The sequence below is a fragment of the Vidua macroura genome, chromosome 3, assembly GCF_024509145.1.
Source record: "Vidua macroura isolate BioBank_ID:100142 chromosome 3, ASM2450914v1, whole genome shotgun sequence".
Taxonomy (NCBI): Eukaryota; Metazoa; Chordata; class Aves; order Passeriformes; family Viduidae; genus Vidua; species Vidua macroura.
The window spans coordinates 91,509,748-91,531,177 of record NC_071573.1 but is presented as its reverse complement, the minus strand read 5'-3'; the positions used below and the strand labels follow the sequence as shown (position 1 = coordinate 91,531,177).

The following is a 21,430-nucleotide window of genomic DNA, read 5'->3' as shown; positions in this document are numbered from 1 at the left end:
AGGGTTTTCCAAGCACAGCAGCTCATGCTGTGCAATCAGACAGATGCTACTTTAACAATAGCAAGGACTTCTTTGCGGTAGGAATGTCAGACCATTTGTCTGAGTCCTGAGAAGCTCCACTGTGAACAAAGTAAGTCTGGGTGAATTGTACCTGCCAGGTATGCAACTCCTCCTTTTTTGAATCTAAAAATGTGGGTTCAAGTCATGCAAGTGAGCAACACATACTGCAAATTTTATTTTTATTTCCTTATTACAGAAACTAAATTAGCATATGCCTACATCTTAATTAAAACAAATTCACCACTGCAGAGAAAGAGTATTCTTTTTATTCTCTAAAGCACACCTGTGAACACAGAATGAAGTGTAATTCAGTACATAAAAGCTTTTTGGTGCACCTCTCACTGCAGTTTCTCCATTAGTTCTTTTAAAAAAAGTAATTAGATCTTAGGTATTTTTATATGCTTCCATTAAGCTTTGCATCTTCTACCCCTATTGCAATTCACTTTTAGAAATCAGTTAAGAAGCTAAATCAAAAAGGCCCCTTAAGTTTGCTTTATTTACAGATGCAATGGCTGAATTTAAATAGATTACAGTCACTCCTAGCACCAGCTTCCAATTCAAAGGATTAGTGCATTCCAAAATTTCTTTTTAAACTGTTCTCTGAAGGGGATCAAGTTGTCCATAACTACAGCTATGTAGGTAACCCCAGCCACCTACATAAATTACCTTATAGAAAATAAACATGCTGACAAAAATATTTATAATTAACAAAATGACAAAATGAGGAACTCAACCTTCAGGAAGAATGGACAGAAGTTTGGTTTTATGCTGCAGTCATTGTTGACTGTGGGAACAGCAGCAGTGTGGGAGAAGAGCCGTCAAGCAGGCTGAAGTCCAGAGCAGGGGTCTCTGGTTCCTTTGTGAAGAGAGCTGTATGTCCAGCTCCCATTTCCTCCTCCCTTTCGACACATCTCCCCTTACTACTTTTTTTGTGAAATCATTGGGCAGATTTTCTGAACTGAGAGAGCATACAGCTTATTTCAGAGGGGAAAGAATAACTGCATCTGCAGGCAGGCTGACTTGCATTATCTGAATAAAGACAGATCTGTTCCTCTGAGTTTTACAGTTTACAAGTGGATGAAGGACTTGTGGCAACTGAGAAACTACTGTAAGATTAGTTACTCAGATGCACATATATTTGTCTGTTCTTAAATACTTTCAAAACCCAAATGGAAGGAAGAAGTATCTGCGATTCAGGTAGATCCAGAAGGATTTTTTTTCTTACACAATAAGGTAAATTACTTAGCACATTCCAGGTTAAAAAAATTACAGTAAACATTCAGTAACTGGAATGCATATAATATACAAGTACCATTACATTTACAAAGCTGTTCATGACAATTTTTCTTTCTATATTAAGCATAAAAAAGTTACAAGCTAATTCACAATAACCTTAGTTACAATGTTATTAAAATACATTGATGTTAATCATAAAAATATTTTACTATTTACATGTATATTGTATAAACCTTAACAATAAGAATATGCCTATTTTAGGATGCCTTAAATGAATATTTAGGCAGATTGGCCCATTTTATAGTGCAGTATCCCTGTTTTGGTCTTCACACCATGAAACTGTACCAGATTCACAGTATCTTTGCTAGTGCTTTGCTAAAAGGCTTAATGTTTTTACTATTTAAGAAGCATTCATTCATTACAAAGAGTCAGTTTTATTTCCACTTTGTTTCTTATTAAATCCTACCCCCAATAGTTCAGGACACTCTGCCTGGCCTTGAGCGATTTGGTTGCATTTCCACATAAGGCTGTAATTCATTTCATCAGTTATCACACTGTCTTGCTTGTAGTCCGGATGCTGTGCGATGAATTCCCTCATCCATCGAGCAACTGTCATTAATTCTCCTGTGGGCAAGAGGAAATTAAATTTCAGTTTACACATCTAATTTAGCAGTAGAACATCTAGAGTTCTGTGCACTATATACACAATTAATGAGTAACCCATGCTTTCATGAGAAACACATTCCTACACTTTTTGGTTTTTAAATGTGGCTAAACTGCAGGCACAATTAAGCCAACATATCCCTGATGGTCTAAAAGACACCTGGTGCAATTTTCCAACTTTCAGATGTTCCAATGATATAATGCAGAGAGAAGTAGCAACTGAAACAGGTGCTACCAACAGATTATACAGCAAAAGGTCTTAAACACTTCATTTAACAGAGAATCTGGCTGAGATGAATTGACAGACACCTCTGCACTCCTACATTTATATAAAATAAGTTTGTAGTTGATCCATCCAACTGAGCTGCTAATTTTGATCAGTCAACCTGGGCTTATTATTCTTTCTCCCTCTGGCAGCTACTCTAGCAAAAAAATAGGCTGGTTCCCAATTATACCGACTTCTGGTTTGTACACAGTACCTCTGCTTCACTCCACAGTTCTAGGGGTCCCCAGCACCTCTGTAAAAGGTCACTGAATGACACACACCACTTGCAGGAGACTGGTATCCCCATGAAGCTGCAGCTGGGGGCTGGCTGGACACCAGTGTCCAGGCTGCTGAATCTTGCTCCAGAATGCAGCACTTGCAAGCAAACCTTAACTACTACAAGTTTAAGGTAACTCTGACTGTTAAGACATTACGATGGGCTGATGGGGTGCTCAAAGAGCCTAGAAAAACTTTCATGGCTAGCTACCAGAACATCAGCTTCACTGTTAGAGTGGGAAGAGTCAAGGGCTTCCACTACAGAAGTCTTTGGTTTAAAAATATTATAAAAAGCAAGAGGAATCAAGTTAGAGAAAGCATGAAGGAACACACAAATAAAAAGTAAAAAGAATCCAACACTACTTAAAAATATCCTAGCAGTGGTTTTGAACAGATGTACATGAAGACAAATCAGAAAAATTGCAGAAAGTACTGGAAAGAAAAGCAGAATAAAAAAGTTTACTAGAAATCAAAATGTGCTTCAAAAACCAGAAGTGACGTTTTAAAGAATGAGGCCAGAGTTTGCAGTTCTACATAAGAGGGCAGGAAAAAAATTACCCAAGAGGCTTTATTTGTTGAAGGCACTAAAAACTCAACATGAAAACTTTTCTAACACAAACGAGAAGCAGGGGCCTGCAAGAAAGTCAGTGGCGCCAGGAGATGAGCGGAGTGAAGCTTATGAAGAGACACGTTTGAAGTGCAAGCCTGCAGGAGCCGGGCAGTGTCCAGTGCACAGCAACACGGACACCTAGTGGCCAGGCAGCCCCGGCACTCCCCATCCTCGCCACGCCGTTCCCTGCACACCTCCACTGGGAGTGCAGCCTGCGGCTCTCAGTACCGGAGTATGGTACCACTGACTGACAAAAGGAGTGAGACACCTGCCAGGCACTGAGAGGCAAAGGGAATTGTAAGTTCAGGAGCAACAATATACTGGAGAGGTCCACACAATTAGGAATGCTGATGACAAGTGAGTAGATAAAGGTGATCTTACAACACAGGAACAAGAAGGCGTATAATGGAATAACCGTGAAGAGCATTTAAACATGAGAAACTACAGAATTATTTTTTTCAAAAAGCATATAATAGAACTGTGTCATTTCTTATTATATGACTTTAGGGGGAGCAAAAGTGTAACTGCTTCAAGAAAGGTAAGGCAAAGATCATGGAAATCACATCTGTGAATGCTCATCAAGCTCTCTGATAACTGCACTGCAGGCAGCCAGGAGAGCACACCAGGACAAGGACCACTTGATGCTGCTACCTCAGTACTGCTGTCATTGGTATTTGGTGGTGGTCAGCAGCTGCTGCTGCCTGCCTAAAAAATCTCTAGTCTCACTGAATGGTGGCAATCACACACCAGCTATACAGAGACCAGGAGGGTAATGCCTTGTTGTGCTGCAGGAGAGGAGGTGACTGAAGCTCAAATGAATTATGCTAGGGCAAGGTTACAGCCACAGCAGCTAAGGTGTCAGTGGTCTTAACTCATGAGTGCTGTGTTCACCATTTGAGAAATCTGAAAAATGGCCACTCTGTGTGGAAAGGACTCATTCTAAAGCTGCAGATCAGGAACATTTGATTGAGGACCAAGAGGAAACTGGAATAATCCGAAGCTCACAACTGAGAAACATCATGACACAGTAACACAATACCTAAAGCTTTTTTATTCTGTGAATTCTAGTTCTTAAGAAGCCTCATTTAAAAGTCATTTCAGTTTGTAAGAGCTGAACTATAAACTACACTCTTATCTACCTCACTCTCACAGCTTTTAGGTCTGTGTAAATAGAGGAGCTGACTTTTGCAATAACTGCAACTTTGCACCAGGTAGCAAAGTTTTTCTTTGGTGGGGAACACCTGCAGCTGGTCACTAGGCCTCAGGAAAAAAGCCTGCTACATTTATGGATTCCTTGTTTTCTCAAGACCATTTCTCTGAAGGAAAAAAACCCCAAACAACAGACAAGGGAATGTCTAAAAACATGTTAACCATTCTAAAGAACTGCTGAAGTAGTGAATTACCAGATAAGACAAAATCATGAATATCATCTCAGCTTTGGAAAGGTCTTTACCTAAAAGCTCCTACAGCTTTTCATTTCAAGAATTAAAAAGGAATGCAGCACTTTAGTTTAAAACTTGGTGGGAGGGGGAAGAGAGGTAAGAAAAAAACCCCATTATTTAGCCTCAAACTTAGGAGGCTAAAATTACCATCTAGCTAAATTTACATCAGTGCAGTTATACAGGGGATTTACACAGAAAAAGTTAAGAAGTTGCTGCAGCCTGAGCTAAGCACACAGTCCTGAATTAAGTTTAGCCTGCATCTTTTACTCATTAAAAAGTAAATTTTAAGAAGAAACATAAACAGTCATTATACACTGGTCTTGAAAAACATTGCAACATGGTAAAGACTGTGGAAGAGCCTCCTCTGCCTTGAAGGAGTTCTGCTACTTACAGAAGGACTTTCTTATCAGTGAGCTAAAGTCTAGGTCCCATGGTCCAGCAGACCTGAGTTTACAGTCATGAATCTGTTGGAGCAGTAAGCTTTGGAGTCACACCAGTAGTATCAGACAAGTTATCAGACCCAGCCTCAAACACTCTTACAACATTCAAGTGACAGGGTGAAGTGGACTAGTGTATGTTTAAACTTCTACAAAGTGGACAGACAATACAGTAGCAAAAGCAGCAGTAAATGGTGTTGAAAAGCAAAACTGAGGACTGGGTATATACTACCCTCTAAACCATGATTATTACTCTATCAGTTACTCCGAATTTAAGTTCTAAAATGGATCACTAAACATTAAAGATCAAAAATACAGGACAAGATTTAAACCAGAGAACACACTCCAGTCCTTTGCTCTAATGATTCAACAGCTAACGAGACATCCACAGGTCCCATCAGTCTTATCCAATTGAAAGTAGAAAAATGCGAAGAAAGTCAATGTCCAAAAATACCAAACATACCAGAGGCTCTCTTTTTTATTAGCTTCAGATAGTTTAGGATGGTGCATCTTGTATCCACATCCACTTCCATATTTTCAAGATAGGAATTCAAAATTGGGATCAAACCAGGAAAGACTCCTTCCTGTGTAAGAGAACAGAATCAGTATAAAACACACAGTCTGGTTTCTGGGAGGGTAGAATAGAATGTGTTCCAGGTAGAAGGGGCTATTACCTTCCCATTGATAATTGTGTCAATGCTCATTAAGGTGTACTCTTCTGTGTCGGTGCCTGTCCCATTCTGTGCAGAGCCACATCCATCCAAAACAGCATTTCCACCTTCACATGTGACAAAGGGAAAGGAAAAAAATGGTTAAAAGGCAAGACACGTGTTAAACATTCACAACTATGTTAGTCAGATTACTTGATGTGATACCTTTGCATATATCTTTTCTGAAGTAAAACATTCCCTGTCGTACAGCATCTCTTTTCTGGGCCACCTTCATGTTTTCATCCACCTGGCAAAAAAAAGTATTTCAGAGATCTGTGACGTTTTAGAAAAGTAGGATTCTACCAAACTGTCACGTTTGTGTTTCACAAATTGAAATATCTACTATATTTCTTACTATTTCATCACACAAGGTCAAGCACACTTGTGCTTCTAAGGTTTTATTTCATTCTTCAGTGTCCAGGACAAACCCACCAACAGATAACACTTTATGAAACTGGGTCTCCAGTAGAATAGGTAATGGTATCATGTTAGAACATCCTATGCTAATTTAAGTTTGGATGAAAACACAGGAACAGTTACAATTAACAGGTTACATCCCTTCTGGCAGATTTATTTTCATATTTAAGATGCAATTTAAATACCTAAGGAAGAAGAAAACATCAATTTCCCTAGCCATAATTTGCTGCTTTTAATAACAAAATCATCGCTGTCTTTAGAAGAATTATCACTGTATTAAACAAACTTCCAGAAACAGCATTCTGTTTCTGTAAGTTTTTATGGGAATTGTATCTATTCCATCTAAAAAAAAGTTAGATATTTAAACTTAAGATTGCTAGCAAAAAAGTTTTAAATTTCAGGCTTCTCAGAAGTCCCCCAAACCACGATGTTTGCTCTGCAAATGACATAAGCATTGTTCTGTCTTTCTGGATGGAAGATTTTGTCCAAGTTCTTTGGTTGGTGTGTTCTCAGGGAATTAATTAACATCATACAGCTTCTGGACATTAGCTTTACCACATTCTCTTCAAAAAAAGAGATATAATTTGCTGAATTCTTTGTCTGATATTTAACTAAAGGCTATGCAAAATCTTCACTTATTTCTTACCTTTCCAAGCTTTGTTTTCAATTTTGTTTTCAATTCATTTTATATTATGAAACCTATTTACACAACAGGTTGTTTTGAAAGTTTGAAAGAACTCCAGTCCCAGCTGATGAGCATTCAACCACATTAAATCAGACAGCCAAGATTAGTGTGAGATTAGCCCCATAACCCCCTATTATTTTACTTGAAAGAGGCAGGCTTACCAATGGTTGTGCAATTCTGTGTTGTATTACCTGCCAAATTGCTTGGCAAGCTCAAGCAATTTTAAGCCCCCCAGCCCTCCAATTCTGATCAGGTTCTTTCAGCACCTGATCTCTTACTCACTCTTAACTGGGAGTTAAAAATTTTGTGCTTTTGAGACACTCAAATAACAATGTAATTATGTAATCTAACTGCTAAATTGCTGCATTATTCATGGAGTCTGAACTCCGTGACATCTCCTTTTAGAAGTCATCCCAAATCATACCATTTATGTATGGTATCATTACTGTAAATCTACAACTTCAATATTTTTCTCCATTTTAATTTAAAAAAACTCTATGAAAAGCCACAGGATACTATGCCTATGCTGGATTTTCCAGCATAGTGTCAAAAGCCTTCTGCCTTACAAGATCTTTTTTAAAGCTACCTATAACATCACAGGAATATCCATCTAAAAAGACATTTTTTGGTCAAGTGCCTCAGAAAAAGGACACGCAAGGACAGTTTCACACAAAAAAGTTCAGCAATTGTGAGGGCAAGATTAAAGAAAAAGTACATTTTGCACGGCTTGTCTGTCTAAAGACACAGTTGTGACCAGAATCAGTAGTATTTGTTTCCACTCAAATACTGTGTAACACTAAGCATGCCAAACTCTTCCTTTCCCCACTAGATACAAACAAAACACAGAATATGAGACACAGGCAACATTCATGTTAAGATAAGTCTAAAGCTTTTCTTTTGAGTTCCACATATTTCCCCCTGTATGTAAAATGGGGGAAACATACCCTTTCCCAGACTCAAAACAGCTTTGTGACCGTGGTATTTCTCAGAAGTTCAATGCTAGGCATCACAGAAATTCCTACAGCATTTGTCTATGTTTAATTCCATGAGACAGCAGTAACATATTTATTTAATATTGTAGAGTTTAAATTAATTCAAAGTACTGGAACAGATGAAAATTGACTGAAAGATAAAAATTACTGTTCTGTAAGTGGACAAATATTTCTGAGCTTGCAGGGGATAAAAACCAGACTTGATGCATTACATTTAGCTCTAACAAATCTGATCTTTCACACCTACCTTGGACAAAGGAATGAGAAAATCCAGTTTATATGATAGAATCACTCTGGTTAGCAATACCACAAACACAACATATGCAGAGTTTTCAAAGTCTGTTAACTGGACCTAGACATGAAAGGAGTTGAGATTCAATTACTTTAGTGGGAACAGAGGTGCAAGGACAGTCTGGAACAGTCTGACTCAGATGTTCATGCTGGCACTTGTGTTCACACACGCTGAACTCGCCGAGGGGTGATCCACACACGCAATCAGCAGCACTGACTTCCAGCGCACAAAGCACGCACACGCTTCAACAAACTCAACCCTGCAATTCAATGCAAAGCACACTTGTGCTTCTAAAGACTAATAACCTGCACCTTCAGGCTCTCTAATTACAGAAGTACAGTAGCTTTTAAATTTCCACTCTAAAAGGATTGAATTCAGAGAGCTTAGAAACAGACAACTATAGAGTAAAAGCACTTGTGAAACAAACAAAACTGTGACAGTGGAATTGTTCAGTATCAGGAAATGTACTAGAGAAATACAGTCTCTAAAAGCTAAATGGGGCTTTGTTTACTGCTGCTTTAATACAAGCCTAATTCCTTTCCCCATCACCCCACATCCATTAGCATGCGTTGATGTACTGCAGTGGATTCTCCTGTCAGTTACATTCCCACAGTCCATGCCTGATTAAATACTGCTGTCCACTTCACTTGCATCTAGCAAATCAAAGGGGAGAAAACACAGCACAAGTAACAGGAGTTTGATACTGGATGGCAGAATGCCTGGTACTTTTCCACTTAAAAGGAAATGTGCTCTTGTACATACTGATGTCTTCCTTACCTCCATAGGTCTGAATTCCACTCTCCATCCAATATCTGAATTTGGAGGTGGTGGCTTAAACCTCATTGTCTGCCAGTTTGTAGACTGAATATTCTGCAAAGCACATGAAATAATCTGTCACAATCAAGATACACATCATTCTATAATATAATTGAAGAAAAATAAGCAGATAACTAGAGTCCTAGTGTTTTCTGTGGAACAGCCTAGCAGGTTAGAGAAGTGGTTCCAAAGCAAGTGCTGTAATTTCTTAAAGCTCACAGTACAACTACCCAACCTAGGAGCAAATATGTTGTACTTTCTCATGCTGTTTTGGTTATTATGTACAAGACACTAAGGGACAGGCATGCAGCTGACTTTATTTTTTCGTGAGGGGCCAACACATCCTGAACTAAGAAGGCCTAATACTACCACAGCTATTACCTCATAAAGCTGTAAAAGAGAGGTTTCTACATAAATAAAATACAAACCAGGTTTAAAATTGACAGTTCCCTTTAACATTTATATACCATAGCTGTAATTTAGGTTCTTCATATTTTATTTGGTTTAAAGTATAAGCCATCACCTTCTAAATAAAAGATAAAATGAATAAATGAATGTGCTTACAACTCCAAAGTCATATGCTAAAATATTAGCTAAAGTGGAAAATTAATGAAAAAATCCTTAGCTAATACAGCCATCCTCCAATTAAGTAATATTATAAAATAAGAAATTATAGATATATTTAATAAATTCCTCTAAATCAGACGTAACCTCAAAATGGTCGGATTCATTTGCATCATCTAGATGTATTTTCTCCTCAAACAAAGTCAATGGGTCTCGAATGAACAAGTGTGCAATATGCTGTGCCAAAAGGTGGTCAATACCTACAAAATGAAAATTCAAACAAACAATTCATACATATCAAAACAGGCTCTAGGAAATTATTTTTTTTACAAGACTGTAAACATCTAAAACTGCTGTGCTACCTCAGCCCACCACATCCTGTTAAAGTGATGAGTTCAGGAAGGAAGGAAATGATTAAAAAGAGCAAAAACCCCAAAACCAAACAGGTTCTTGTTTGGAAATGGCAGCTGAGTATTGGTGTGGCTGCCATTCTTCCTGTTTTCTGATGCATTCTGTGCCATGTTTCCTAAAGCAGTTCGGCTCTCTCCATAAAAATAAAACATTAATCCCAGCTTGAGAAACTCAGTTTGATGCATTAGGGACAGTTTCTGTTACAAATGAATCCTTTTAAAAAAACTCTCAAGACCACTCTGCACATATACTTCCTGAGCAGGAGTCACTCTGAGGGCTGCACAACATTTGTAACAAACAACAACAAAAACCATAAAATATCCCCACACACTGCAAACATAATTCTTAACCTGCTCATAATGAAGCAACACTTACCTTCCTTTATTAGGTGCTCGTAGATATCTTTGTCTATTGTCAAATCAATGTCATTGTATTTCTCACCACATTCAGATAGATAACTGTCTATGGAATCATATCTGGATTTACTGATTCTATAATGGTTGTTCTTCAGTGGCTATATAATTTAAGAATACAATATTTTAACAGCTTGTTAACAATGTTACCTAAGTTTTGCTCACTAATGACACTTATGTTGAGAATTACTATCCTATTTAAAAAACCCTACAACCTCAATAAAAATTATTAAAAGCACGAGTCTTAAATAGGCTCAATACAAAGTGATTCTGGAATTACAACTATTTTGTCTGCAGACATATAAATCTGAGCAAAAAATCAGTCACCACGCATCTACTAGAATTCTCTAGATATAGAAATGTTTTCCTGATGAAATATGCCATTACCCAAAGCACCTGGAAAGCATTAAACACGTACCAACAGTTTCACTATGTGCACACTGTTAGAGATGCCCTTAAAATAGGTAGTTCAAGAAATATTTCAAGTAAATTTTGAAAATTATTTATTTTATGTAATTTTGTAAGTGCAAGTTCTGATACCTGGCTCTCTTGATTTAGTTCTAGTTTATACTACTCAGCAGCACCCACTATTTAATCTAGTGCAATTTTTGCCTTTTGGGCTCAAGCAAAATTAGAAAGTTTCATCACTGGGGCCCTTTTCAGCCAGCTGTAGAAGACTGGGATTCCATACCTAATTAAAAATATGTATTTGTTAACACAAACTGACCAACCAAGGTGAGTGTTACACCATCTCTCCTGTATTTACCACAAAGACCATCACATTCCCTCATTAGGGACTCTGATGAGCACAAGCAGAATCTGATACTAAAGGAGATTAAACTTTTTTGCCCGAAAAACCCTAGACACCTCCTATGTGCCATGACTTACCTCTAGCCCTCGCTCCTCACGCGTTCGATCATCCACGGAAGCAGAGATCACTCCCCAGCGACAGTCAATGTCAGACACGTAGCCTCTGTAGAATGGAGATGCAGCACTCAACGCCATCTACAATGAAACAGCCTGGGATCAAAAGAAAGGACAGGCCAAGGAACCAAAAGCAAAATACAGCCCCACTGGAAAGGGATCCAGAAGGAGCTGAAGTATATGTATTTCAGTTTAACGTAGAGCCAAAGCCCGTATAACCAGAAATATCTCAACTGGTACCTCTGAAAAATGCCTGGGTCAAGGGTTAGCATTCCTGAAGTGGCTTCTGACACTCTCCAAATGTTTCACCTCTACAGATCAGCATTTAAGGAACACAAGTGACACTGGCAGAAGCACTTTTGAGACAAATCAGCAAGTATTCTGCTTGCTCACTTCTGAAGTTCACCTGGCAATCATTTAATTTTGTTTATTTTTGTTTGGCCGAGCACCTTAGTAACACAGCTGGAACATACCTCACTCAAGGCAGGATCTACTCATCATTCAGACCAGACAGATATTTTATTTTCACAACTCCTGTTATAAACAGCTGTTTATGACAACGTGCTTATAAAAGGGACAGATTTAAACAACTTAAGCTGAAATCCTCTGTAGCACCAGAGGGTTTTCAACACCAGTTGAAAAATTAAAAATTGTTTTAAGGAGCAAGCTTGCCTTGCTTTCATGAAATCTGCCAAAATCTATTTCTAAAACTATTCAACAAGAGTCTCATACATGTGGGAGTGAGAACAAAGGGGAAGAAATAGACACAAGGGCCAAGAAGGAACAGATATTATCTGTTTTGTAAGGTCAATTGCACATTAAATAGTTAACACGATTCACGTGGCAACCTATAAAGAGTCTTTTCCCAGAGTACCCAATTTGTAAGCTTACAGTTTGGGTATTATTTTTTTATATAAAGTGGTTTTTGTCACTAAGGAACAGTTCAGCTGACAGATGTCCATTACTTACCACAATGGGACAAATTGTAGCTAGCTGATCATAGAGATACCTTGCTTCAGAAATGCTGCAAGCCTGAAATGTTACCTGTTGGAAGATGTACAGTTGCTATCAAATTTCTGTCATCATACAACAAGAACAATCTTCCTAGATTTAAAATCAAGCATATAATAAAATTATTTATATCCTAAAAATTTTAGGATTTTTTGTTTGGTTTTGTGTGGGTTTTCCCCTTAAGTCTTGGACACATTTCTGCCCCACCTTCAGTAGCGTTTATACTACAGGCTTCTTTCCAGGCCATTTCCATGTTCATTAAAAGATTTCAGTCCATAATGCTTCTATGGTGAGGCTGAATATACAAACACTTGCCAGAATCAAAGAAAACTGAGTTAACATTTAGAATACACATGGGTGAGTAATGCACCTTCAGGAAGTAAGCCAGGAACCTACTTACTTAGAACAACTTAGTCAGACTCTATTGTAGATTTAACATTTGTTTTATGTGACACTAATCCTGTTTTAAAGAACATTTCAAGATGCCTTTGATCCTGAAAAACTGTGGGGAAAAAAAGACTATCTGTCTATCTACTGCAACTTTCATTAAAAAAACAAAAAGTCCAGCTTTTTCTGTATTAGAGGCTAGAACCCAGCAAAGAAATAAAAAGAAGTATTATTTGCAGAAAGCATTAATGTTTTGGAAGCCATACCACAGATAGGCCACTGGAATAGGTAACTCCTTTATAATATTTTTGTGAAATTTACTCAGAGCAGCATCAGACAAAAGACAAAAGTAGCAGACCTTACCCTCTAGCCTTTGTAAACCAACACTTCATGAATTTAAAAACTGCACAGAGTGATCAGTCTCAAAACTCCCTTTGTCTTTGCAGTTTCTGTATTCACAGATCAGAAGAAAACTTAGATGGGAATGTACGCCTGTACCACTATCATGACATAATACAAGAGGCTTCAGCTCTAAACCACCACCTCTGCTTGCTGTCCTGAAGAATTCCAGTTGTACACAGGCTTTCCTATTCCAAGGACAGTAATTAGAATGTCCCACAAACCTAAGTTTTCTTCTCAGCTTGCCACTAAACCAAACTGCACCTCAAGTAAGACTTTAAAAAAAACCTCAACCAACAAATCCCTCCAAAACTCCTGAGTTCACTGGTGCTTCAGTGATGGATTTTTTTGGAGGGGTGTTAATGATGGTGGTATAGGGGAAATATGGGATTTGTTTGTGTTTTTATTTTTAAATCTTCATCCAATATTCATTAAAACATCCCAAATTAGAAAACAGCTGTGCTGTGGAGAAAATATTCCTTCTGTGTCTAGCCTCCAAGTGGCTTGTTTTGTCTTTTCAGAAAAAAATCAAGCAAACAAACAAAAACCCAGGTGGTTAAAAGACAAGATTAAGTAATTATCTTGCAGAAAAGCAGCTAAGGATGATTTCTCATCATTAATTTTGGACATTTAGCACTAGGGAGCCAGCCTTGAAGTGGGGTTTGGTTGACAGGACACCTACACTCTTAGCCCAGACAGTGGTATTTGCTTCCCCCTTCCTTTTATATTTATTCCAAACCACATTTAATCTGAGATTCAACATGGTTTCTAGGCAAATGTCCCATTAGAGAGGAAAAGGACATGGCTGTCTTCTCCAGAAGGGCTACATGCACTGCCAGTGCAGGCCATCATTTTTACCTCTGGAAATGTAACAAACCAAGTTGTAGCTTGGCATGCAGTACAAAAAAAAAAAAAAAAGAACAAAAACCAAACCAACAAGACCACCCCTTAAACATGAAAGGAAGTATAAATACTACAGACTACCTTACAAAAATAGGTGGGCAATGTTTTCTTCTAGTCAGTTATCAGGAATTATCAGTTGATACAGAAGCAGCTGCCAGCCTTGTTTTCATTCTCCCTTTGATGATAACAGGACTACCAAATATGAATTTGGCCACTTATTACCAGAATGTAATAATAAAATGCAGCAGTATGCAAGAGTAAAATAGTACTCCTTTAAAAAGGAATTCAGTAATGTTTTTAAAGTTCATACAATGACTGAATAAGGCTGGATTTCGTTTATTGGTCTTAAATAAGAGAGATGGTATAAAACAAACCATGGCAAACTAACACCTTGTAAAACCACACAGTTTTATGTACACTTTACTATCTCATCAGATTTGCCCTAATGACAAGAAACCATATGCTGCACCTGTCAAAAACTTTTATTTATACAGTTTTTATTGTTTCTCAAGCTCAAAGGGAGTGCTTTTTACAACGTTTTCTGTCCCTGCTATGAAACAAGAAGAGCCTTTAATCCCATAGAGTGTTAACAGTAGCCTCTTCCTAGCCCTGCTTCCAAGACTGTGGTGGGAACAGGCACATTTTATCAGGAGTCAAATACACCATGATTACCTAAGGTGTTAATGCCCAGCATCAGAGAAACATTTAAAACAAACAGAAAATGAAAGAATTAAAGCACTCTTATTATTCAGCACCTGGATTTAAATGAAAGATACTGTGAGACAGGAATATCTCAGGCAAATTACTAAACACCATAAAAAGTGGTCATGCTCAAATGAGAGAAAACAGAATCAAAAATATCTTCCAGCACACAGTCAGAGAAGACAACTACCCACATGGATTTGGTAGGTTTGTGGTAACAAGCAGTGAGAAGACAACTCCTTAGCAGATAGCTAAAAATATTTAAGAATGAGAAACTTTATACAGGAGTTCATGATGTTTGTAAATGAAATAAAATTATACAAAAACAGAAAGCTACTTATTTTTAAAAATATTCCCGCAACCTCTTGCCACTCCCTCCTTTTGCTGTTCTAAGAGTGCAGAAGAAGGAGAACACCCAAAATGAGTAACAAAAAAACCTCTCTCGTTACTACAAGACAGTTCAGTTTCCACTTCTGCAATGTCCCTTGGTCATGCCTAAAAGATGACCGGAGTAGAGGATGACCTTTCACATCCAAAAAGTGCTGGAGTTTCAGGAGCATGTGCTTGATCAAATGTGGTTTGGCCAGTTCAAGAAACTCTCTCAGCAAGTCATCCAATTATGTTTGAATATTAGCAGAAAAAAACCCAATAAATCAAGTGAATAAACCTGGTGTATTAGATTGACCCGGCCTGGATGCCAGATATCCACCAAAGCCATTTAATCACTCCCCTCTTTTGCTGGATAGGGAAGAGAAAACGTAACAGAAGGCTTAAGGATCAAAGTAAGGCCAGGGAGAGAACACTGAATCAATTAGATTGGAAAAGACCTCTGAGATCACTGAGTCCAGCCTATGACTGAACACCACCTTGTCAACTAGACCATGGCACTGAGGGCACATCCAGTATTTCCTTAAACACCTCTAGGTACAGTGACTCCACCACCTCCCTGGGCAGCCCATTCCAATATCTAGTCACCCCTTCTGTGAAGAATTTCTTCCTGATGTCCCACCTGAACGCTGCTAGGTGCAGCTTGAAGCCATTTCCTCTTGTCCTGGCGCTGGTTGCCTGAGAGAAGAGGCCAACCCCAACCTGGCTACAGCCTCCTTTCAGGCACTTGTAGACAGTGATAAGGTCTCCCCTGAGCCTCCTTTTCTCCAGGCTTAACACCCCCAGCTCCCTCAGCTGCTCCTCACAGGACTTGTGCTCCAGACCTTCCCCAGCTCCACTGCCCTTCCCTGGACTCACTCCAGCCTCTCAACTTCTTTCTCATTGTGAGGGGCCCAGAACTGGACCCAGCACTGGAGGTGTGGCCTCAGCAGTGCAGAGTACAGGGGGACAATCAGTGTCCTGGTCACACTATTGCTGATACACCTGGGCACACACTGATTCATGATCAGCTGGATCTCAACCAGCACCCCCAGCTCCTCTTCCACCAGGCAGCTTTCCAGCCACTCTGTCCCCAGCTTGCAGCTCTGCAAGGGCTTGTGGTGGCCAAAGTGCAGGACACAGTGTTTTGTCTTACTGAACCACACACAATTGGCCTCATCTCACTGATCCAGCCTGTCCAGGTCCCTCTGCAAAGCCTTCCTACCCTCCAGCAGATCAACACTGACCCAGCTTGGTGTGGTGGATATCACTCACCAGTTACTGTCACAGGCTAAACAGGCCTAACTTGGGGAAATTAATTGAATTTATTACAAGTCAAATCAGAGTAGAACAATGAGAAATAAAAACTAAATCTTAAAATTCACTTCACTCCCAAATTCTCTACTTCCTCCCCTCCCAGCAGTGCAAGAGAATGAGGAATGAGGGCTGTGGTCAGTTCACTACACATTGTCTCTGCTGCTCCTTCCCCTCAGCAGGAGGACTCCTCACACTCTTGACTCAGTGTGGGGTCCCTTCCCTGGGACAGTTGTCCACTGAACACGTTCACTGCTCTAACATGAGTCTTTATCCTGGCATCAGGTGGGATAATTACTTTTGTTCCTAGTGGCTGGGTACAGTTCTGTGTTGTAGATTCAGTATGGGAATAATGTTGATAACACACTGATGTTTTAGTTCTTGCTGAGCAGGGCTTATTCTAAATTAAGGACTTCTCAGTTTCCCATGCTTTGCCAGTGAGCAGCTGCACAAGAAGCCAGGAGGGAGCACAGCTGGGATCTGAATTGGCCAAAGGGATATCCCATACCATACGGCATCATGCTTAGTACATAAACTGGGGGAGTTGGCTAGGAGGGGCCAATTGCTGCTTGGGGACAGGCTGAGCATTTGTCAGCAGGTTGTGAGCAACTGTTCTGCTGAGCACCACATTCTTCTTGAGTTTTATTCTCCCCCCTCTTATTTTCATTACCATTGCTATTATTTTTATTTTATTTCAATTATTAATCGGTTTTTATCTCAACCTACAAGTCACCTTTGTCTGACTTGCCCCCTCATCCCACCAGGGGCAAGAGGGTATATGTGTGTGTAAGGGAGCAATGGCATGGTACTTACTTGCTGTCTGGGTTTACACCACAACAGCCCTTCTCATGGGCTACACTTAATTAACTGCTCCAGCATGGGTCCCTTCCACAGGGTTCAGTCTTTCAGGAACTGAGTGCTCCAGTATGGGTACTCCATGGGGTGACAGGTCCTTCCTCCTTCATGCATCCACCTGTTTTGGTGTGGGGTCCTCCAGGGGCTGCAGGTGGATCTCTGCTCCAAAGCCAAGCTCATGCCATACCATGATCTTCACTGCAGGCCCCAGGGGAATCTCAGCTCTGTCACCTTGAACATCTCCTCCCCCTACTTCTTCACTGATCTTGGTGTCTGCAGAGCTGTTCCTCTTACATATTCTCATTCCTATCTTCACCTGCAGTGTCATGCACAGTTTTCCCCCTCCTTATTACTGTATGTACCTCAGAGGTGCTACCACTGTCACTGGTGGGCTCAGCCTTCGTTGGTGTGTCTTGGAGCCAGCTGGCACTGGCTCTGTTGGACATGGGAGAAGCTTCCTTCTCATTGGAGAAGCACCTTCTCACAGCAGCCACCCCTGCAGCCCCTCTGCTAGCAAAACCTGGCTACAAAACCCCAACATACTTGGATTTTAAGACCAGAATACCAGACATACCACTTGGTCTTTTATCTCCCCTTTTGCCACCCTGATGTACAATGCATCAGTTGAAGAAAGTGAAAGTAGACACAAGACAAGTCTTAAAAAGGGAAGTGTTGAGAGAAGACAATGTATACTAACACCTTGAAAGCAGATGCACTTTACCTGGAGACAGCAGTTTCCCATTCCAAAACCCATAGCATCCATATATATGTAGTCTGGCTTAGCTGCCTTTGCTGCTTCTCCATCGTCATTAGGAAATGTTTCAATGAAAGGTGATGGTGTGTTCTTATCTTTAAATACTGTGTGGAAAATACAGGTACTCAGTAATTCAGAGCATGAGACTAAACAATTATTCTGAAAAAGAACAAAGATAAGACTGAATTTACTCACTTGGCACATTTATCACAACCTTCTCTCCTCTTCGGTGTCGAATGTTTCTGGTCAGTGTACTATAACAAAAGAAAAAGCTTTTTGGATTATATGAAATTTTCTCTTTATGCAAATATTTTTGCAGCTACTTTCTCAACAATTTTTATGGTTTCAGAATGTCAACTTTCTATTTATTCTGAGTACTCTCCTCCGGGATGCTTCTTTTCCTAGTTTTAAGATAGACTGTAAAAGATACAACACTGAATTTTTCTTCAGTAAAGTCAGTCTTATTTTGATGGACTTCACAGTATTATACTAACAAAACAGTCAGAAATAAAAGGCTACAGACCTGAAGAATACAAGGCCAAGTTAAAAGGTATGCTTAGTTTTTAAACAGAATGGTTTTCATTGGCTAAAGTCTCATTTTACAGCGAGAAGTACATCATCCATCTCAGAGTAACTAGGGCAAGCTGCTGGGTACAGAGATGTCACTGTGACATACCTAAGGGAGAGCTGGATTAACCATGATGGAAGCATTTAGGCACAGGGCTTCAAACTGGAAACAATTTTGCAGTAGCAAAATCAACACTTTTTGCCCCATAATAGCGTTAACTATTATATAAAGCTCCTTCAACTTAACCATTATTTTTCTTAAGACACTTTGAAAAGAAAATACATCACAACCACTTCTGTCCAAGTCCTTCTGATATCTGCAGCAACCAGCTACAGTGCTCTCTATTCCAGTAATGTAAAGAATTTGCAGATATGTCTGTGATATTTAGATAGGACAAAATATTCAACTTCTCAAATTTCCCAAATATTCTTACCTAAATCTAGGATGTTTATTGATGGCTTCATCTGGAAAAAAGAGGGATTTTGAAGCTCCTCCTTCTACTGGTGTTGGCATATAATCTGGCAGTGTAAACCCAGGACAGCCTAACCTATGTAACACAACAATGAGATCCAAGCTGTAATGAAAACAGACTGTGATTTTAGAACGGTCAGATGATCAGAGATGAAGATTCTAGTAGACAGCCAGCCAACAACCACCTTCCACAGTGGTTAATACAGACTTTTTTTTAAAGTAACCCCACCAGTCTATCATTAGACAGCAAACATGAACATTTTCAGTGGCTGAAGCAGGAAACTTCAGTACTACCTGGGGTACACACACATTTTAATGTGTTTGTTTTTGTTGTTAATACTGACATGCAGCTGCATCCTGTGCTTCAAAGTTTATCTTGAGGATACAAGTTGACTGGCAAAGTAATTTATCCAGCCCTACTCTTAAAAATCTATCCCTTTCAAAATATATGCTTAAGCAACTCTGCAAGAATTAGAGGTAGTCTCAAGTGGTACACATATCCTAAGTCTTATAACACTTCTAGAACTCTGAAAACCCCTATGAGATGAATGTCATAAGCAAAGAAGAATTGCAGCTGTTAGGTGTAAATGCTGAGAGATATGCAAGCTAATCAGAATACACGCCTCCCCTTTGAGAAACTCCATTTTAAGTTTCAGAGCCACCTGAAACAAGAGTAAGCTCTCAGTACAGCTGAGACAAAGGAACATTTTACAAGGTTGAGGTAAAGTAGAAGATTAGTTTCTCCATGTTGTACAGTAAAAGGGGCAAAGATAGTGTTGAAAGGCTCTAGTATTTGGATAGTTAAAAAAAGTAGCTGATAAAATTACAAACTACTCAAAATATCAAGAAACACACTTCCGAGAATATTATTTATGTTCAATATTGTTTCTTCTTCCTGGTTTCCTAAGTAAGTTGTCCTACAACTTGTAAAGCAGCTTAATCACTTAGCTAAGTGCCACATTGTAAGCTGCATCCCTCCAGTCCTCAGGAAAGAAAGCAACTTTCTGGCCCAGCAGTGATGGATCACAAATTTAGGAACTGGGGACACTTATTTAGTATCTAAGCTATAAATTTTTAATATTTAAGCATTTTCAAATAGTTCATTTTTAACTGAATTATTTTGATTTGAATAAGCTTACTTCTTTACCTTTCTTCTGTCAGCACTCTAACAAGTTTTCTTGTCTTTTCAAATTAACGGATTTTATTATATACAAGTGTACATGCCCAGATGCACACAGGCATACCTACATGTTATTGTAGAGACAATGTGGCAAAAAACTTCAACCCCATGAAACCTCAGAAATACATGTTAGCAAGACTTCAGTCAAACCAACAAGGACTTGAATGGGAAGATAGCAAAAGGCAGAAATAATAAACCAAATTAGGCTAGCCTAGGGAGAGCAACCTCTGAGGGATGAAAGTATGCTTGGAATGATCTGTAAGTCATAAACAAACTACCTTTTATTACTTACTGGCTTTCACTGAAGTCCAGTGTACTGCTCCTACAGTTATGTAAAAAGTACTTGTCTGTATCTACAAAGGGATTAACAACTCCTCTCCCTTTATTCCCTGCAAGACCAGGTCCAAAACATTTGCATGTAAAACTTATTAAATGACATGATGTACCTGTAAGTTTGCAGGGGAAGAAAACACAGTTCTCTAATACACTGACAACTACTTAACAACTGAACTTTAAATAAACTCTTATTACATCTAGTATACCTCTAATAAAGTGAAAGTAAATTTTGTCAAAGAGTGTTCTTAAAACAGCATTCATGGGGCATTATGCAGAAATTTTGGCACCACTGCTGCTAAAGCATGTTTTGTATTGTTCCTCCTCTCAGCAAGAATTTTGGGCTATTGCATTCTATATTACAAAAGAAACTAGCCAGTAAGGCCAGCTGTTGCTCTTCAACTGCAGAGCAACTTTTATACCATTATAAGCATAACTATCTTCATTCATTTCAATGACCAGGCTTGTTAGAATGAATATAATAAATCTCTGCCTAGAATTGTATTTCAAAACAATGTCAAAATACAGTTTCTCCTAGATAATGAAGTTCATCCTAAATTTAATTTCTTCGAGAATTCCTTTACAACAATAAAAAGGATGAAATCTATTCTTTGTAAGGGCATTATTAACCCAGGAGAGATGCTCTCCTTTCTAGATTCAGTAAGTAGAGTATTGTATAATAGAAATACTAAGTCTGGGTGCCCTAAACTACCAGAAGCTTGCACGTACTTTAGTGCAAAAGAAGTATTAAAAATAAATCAGGTTAGCTATGTTTTGCAAAACTGGTACTTATGAAGAACACAGTTTGCAAAATAGGTAAAGAGAAACCTTTTCTATACAATTTTCTGTATCAACTCAATGTGGTAGACTATTCTAGACTTAACACTTTGTGTCATAAATATTCAGGATTCTCTCCTAATACAAAATCATCACAGGTTAGAAGCAACCTAAAAATGTAAAAGATGCTTATTTGC

At 38.9% G+C, this 21,430-nt stretch overlaps 1 protein-coding gene across 6 annotated transcripts in view; it reads right to left on the bottom strand.

Annotated features, from left to right (window-relative positions):
* Positions 1–211: 211 nt before the first annotated feature.
* The window catches only part of GCLC (glutamate-cysteine ligase catalytic subunit), a 34,698-nt gene continuing 13,479 nt past the window's right edge, over positions 212–21,430 (bottom strand). For 2 of the 6 annotated variants that reach the window (XM_053973747.1, XM_053973751.1), the window contains exons 4-16: positions 18,906–19,046; positions 18,100–18,158; positions 17,872–18,008; positions 12,183–12,257; positions 11,178–11,294; positions 10,252–10,390; positions 9,613–9,725; positions 8,863–8,955; positions 8,041–8,145; positions 5,865–5,946; positions 5,664–5,767; positions 5,453–5,573; positions 212–1,920 (exon numbers count right to left, since the gene is read on the bottom strand). In XM_053973747.1, coding sequence (XP_053829722.1) covers positions 1,715–1,920; positions 5,453–5,573; positions 5,664–5,767; positions 5,865–5,946; positions 8,041–8,145; positions 8,863–8,955; positions 9,613–9,725; positions 10,252–10,390; positions 11,178–11,294; positions 12,183–12,257; positions 17,872–18,008; positions 18,100–18,158; positions 18,906–19,046 — 1,492 coding nt within the window. In that variant the 3' untranslated portion in view covers positions 212–1,714. The remainder of the gene's footprint in view (positions 1,921–5,452; positions 5,574–5,663; positions 5,768–5,864; positions 5,947–8,040; positions 8,146–8,862; positions 8,956–9,612; positions 9,726–10,251; positions 10,391–11,177; positions 11,295–12,182; positions 12,258–17,871; positions 18,009–18,099; positions 18,159–18,905; positions 19,047–21,430) is intronic. The other 4 variants (XM_053973748.1, XM_053973749.1, XM_053973750.1 and 1 more) reach the window with 4 other exon arrangements.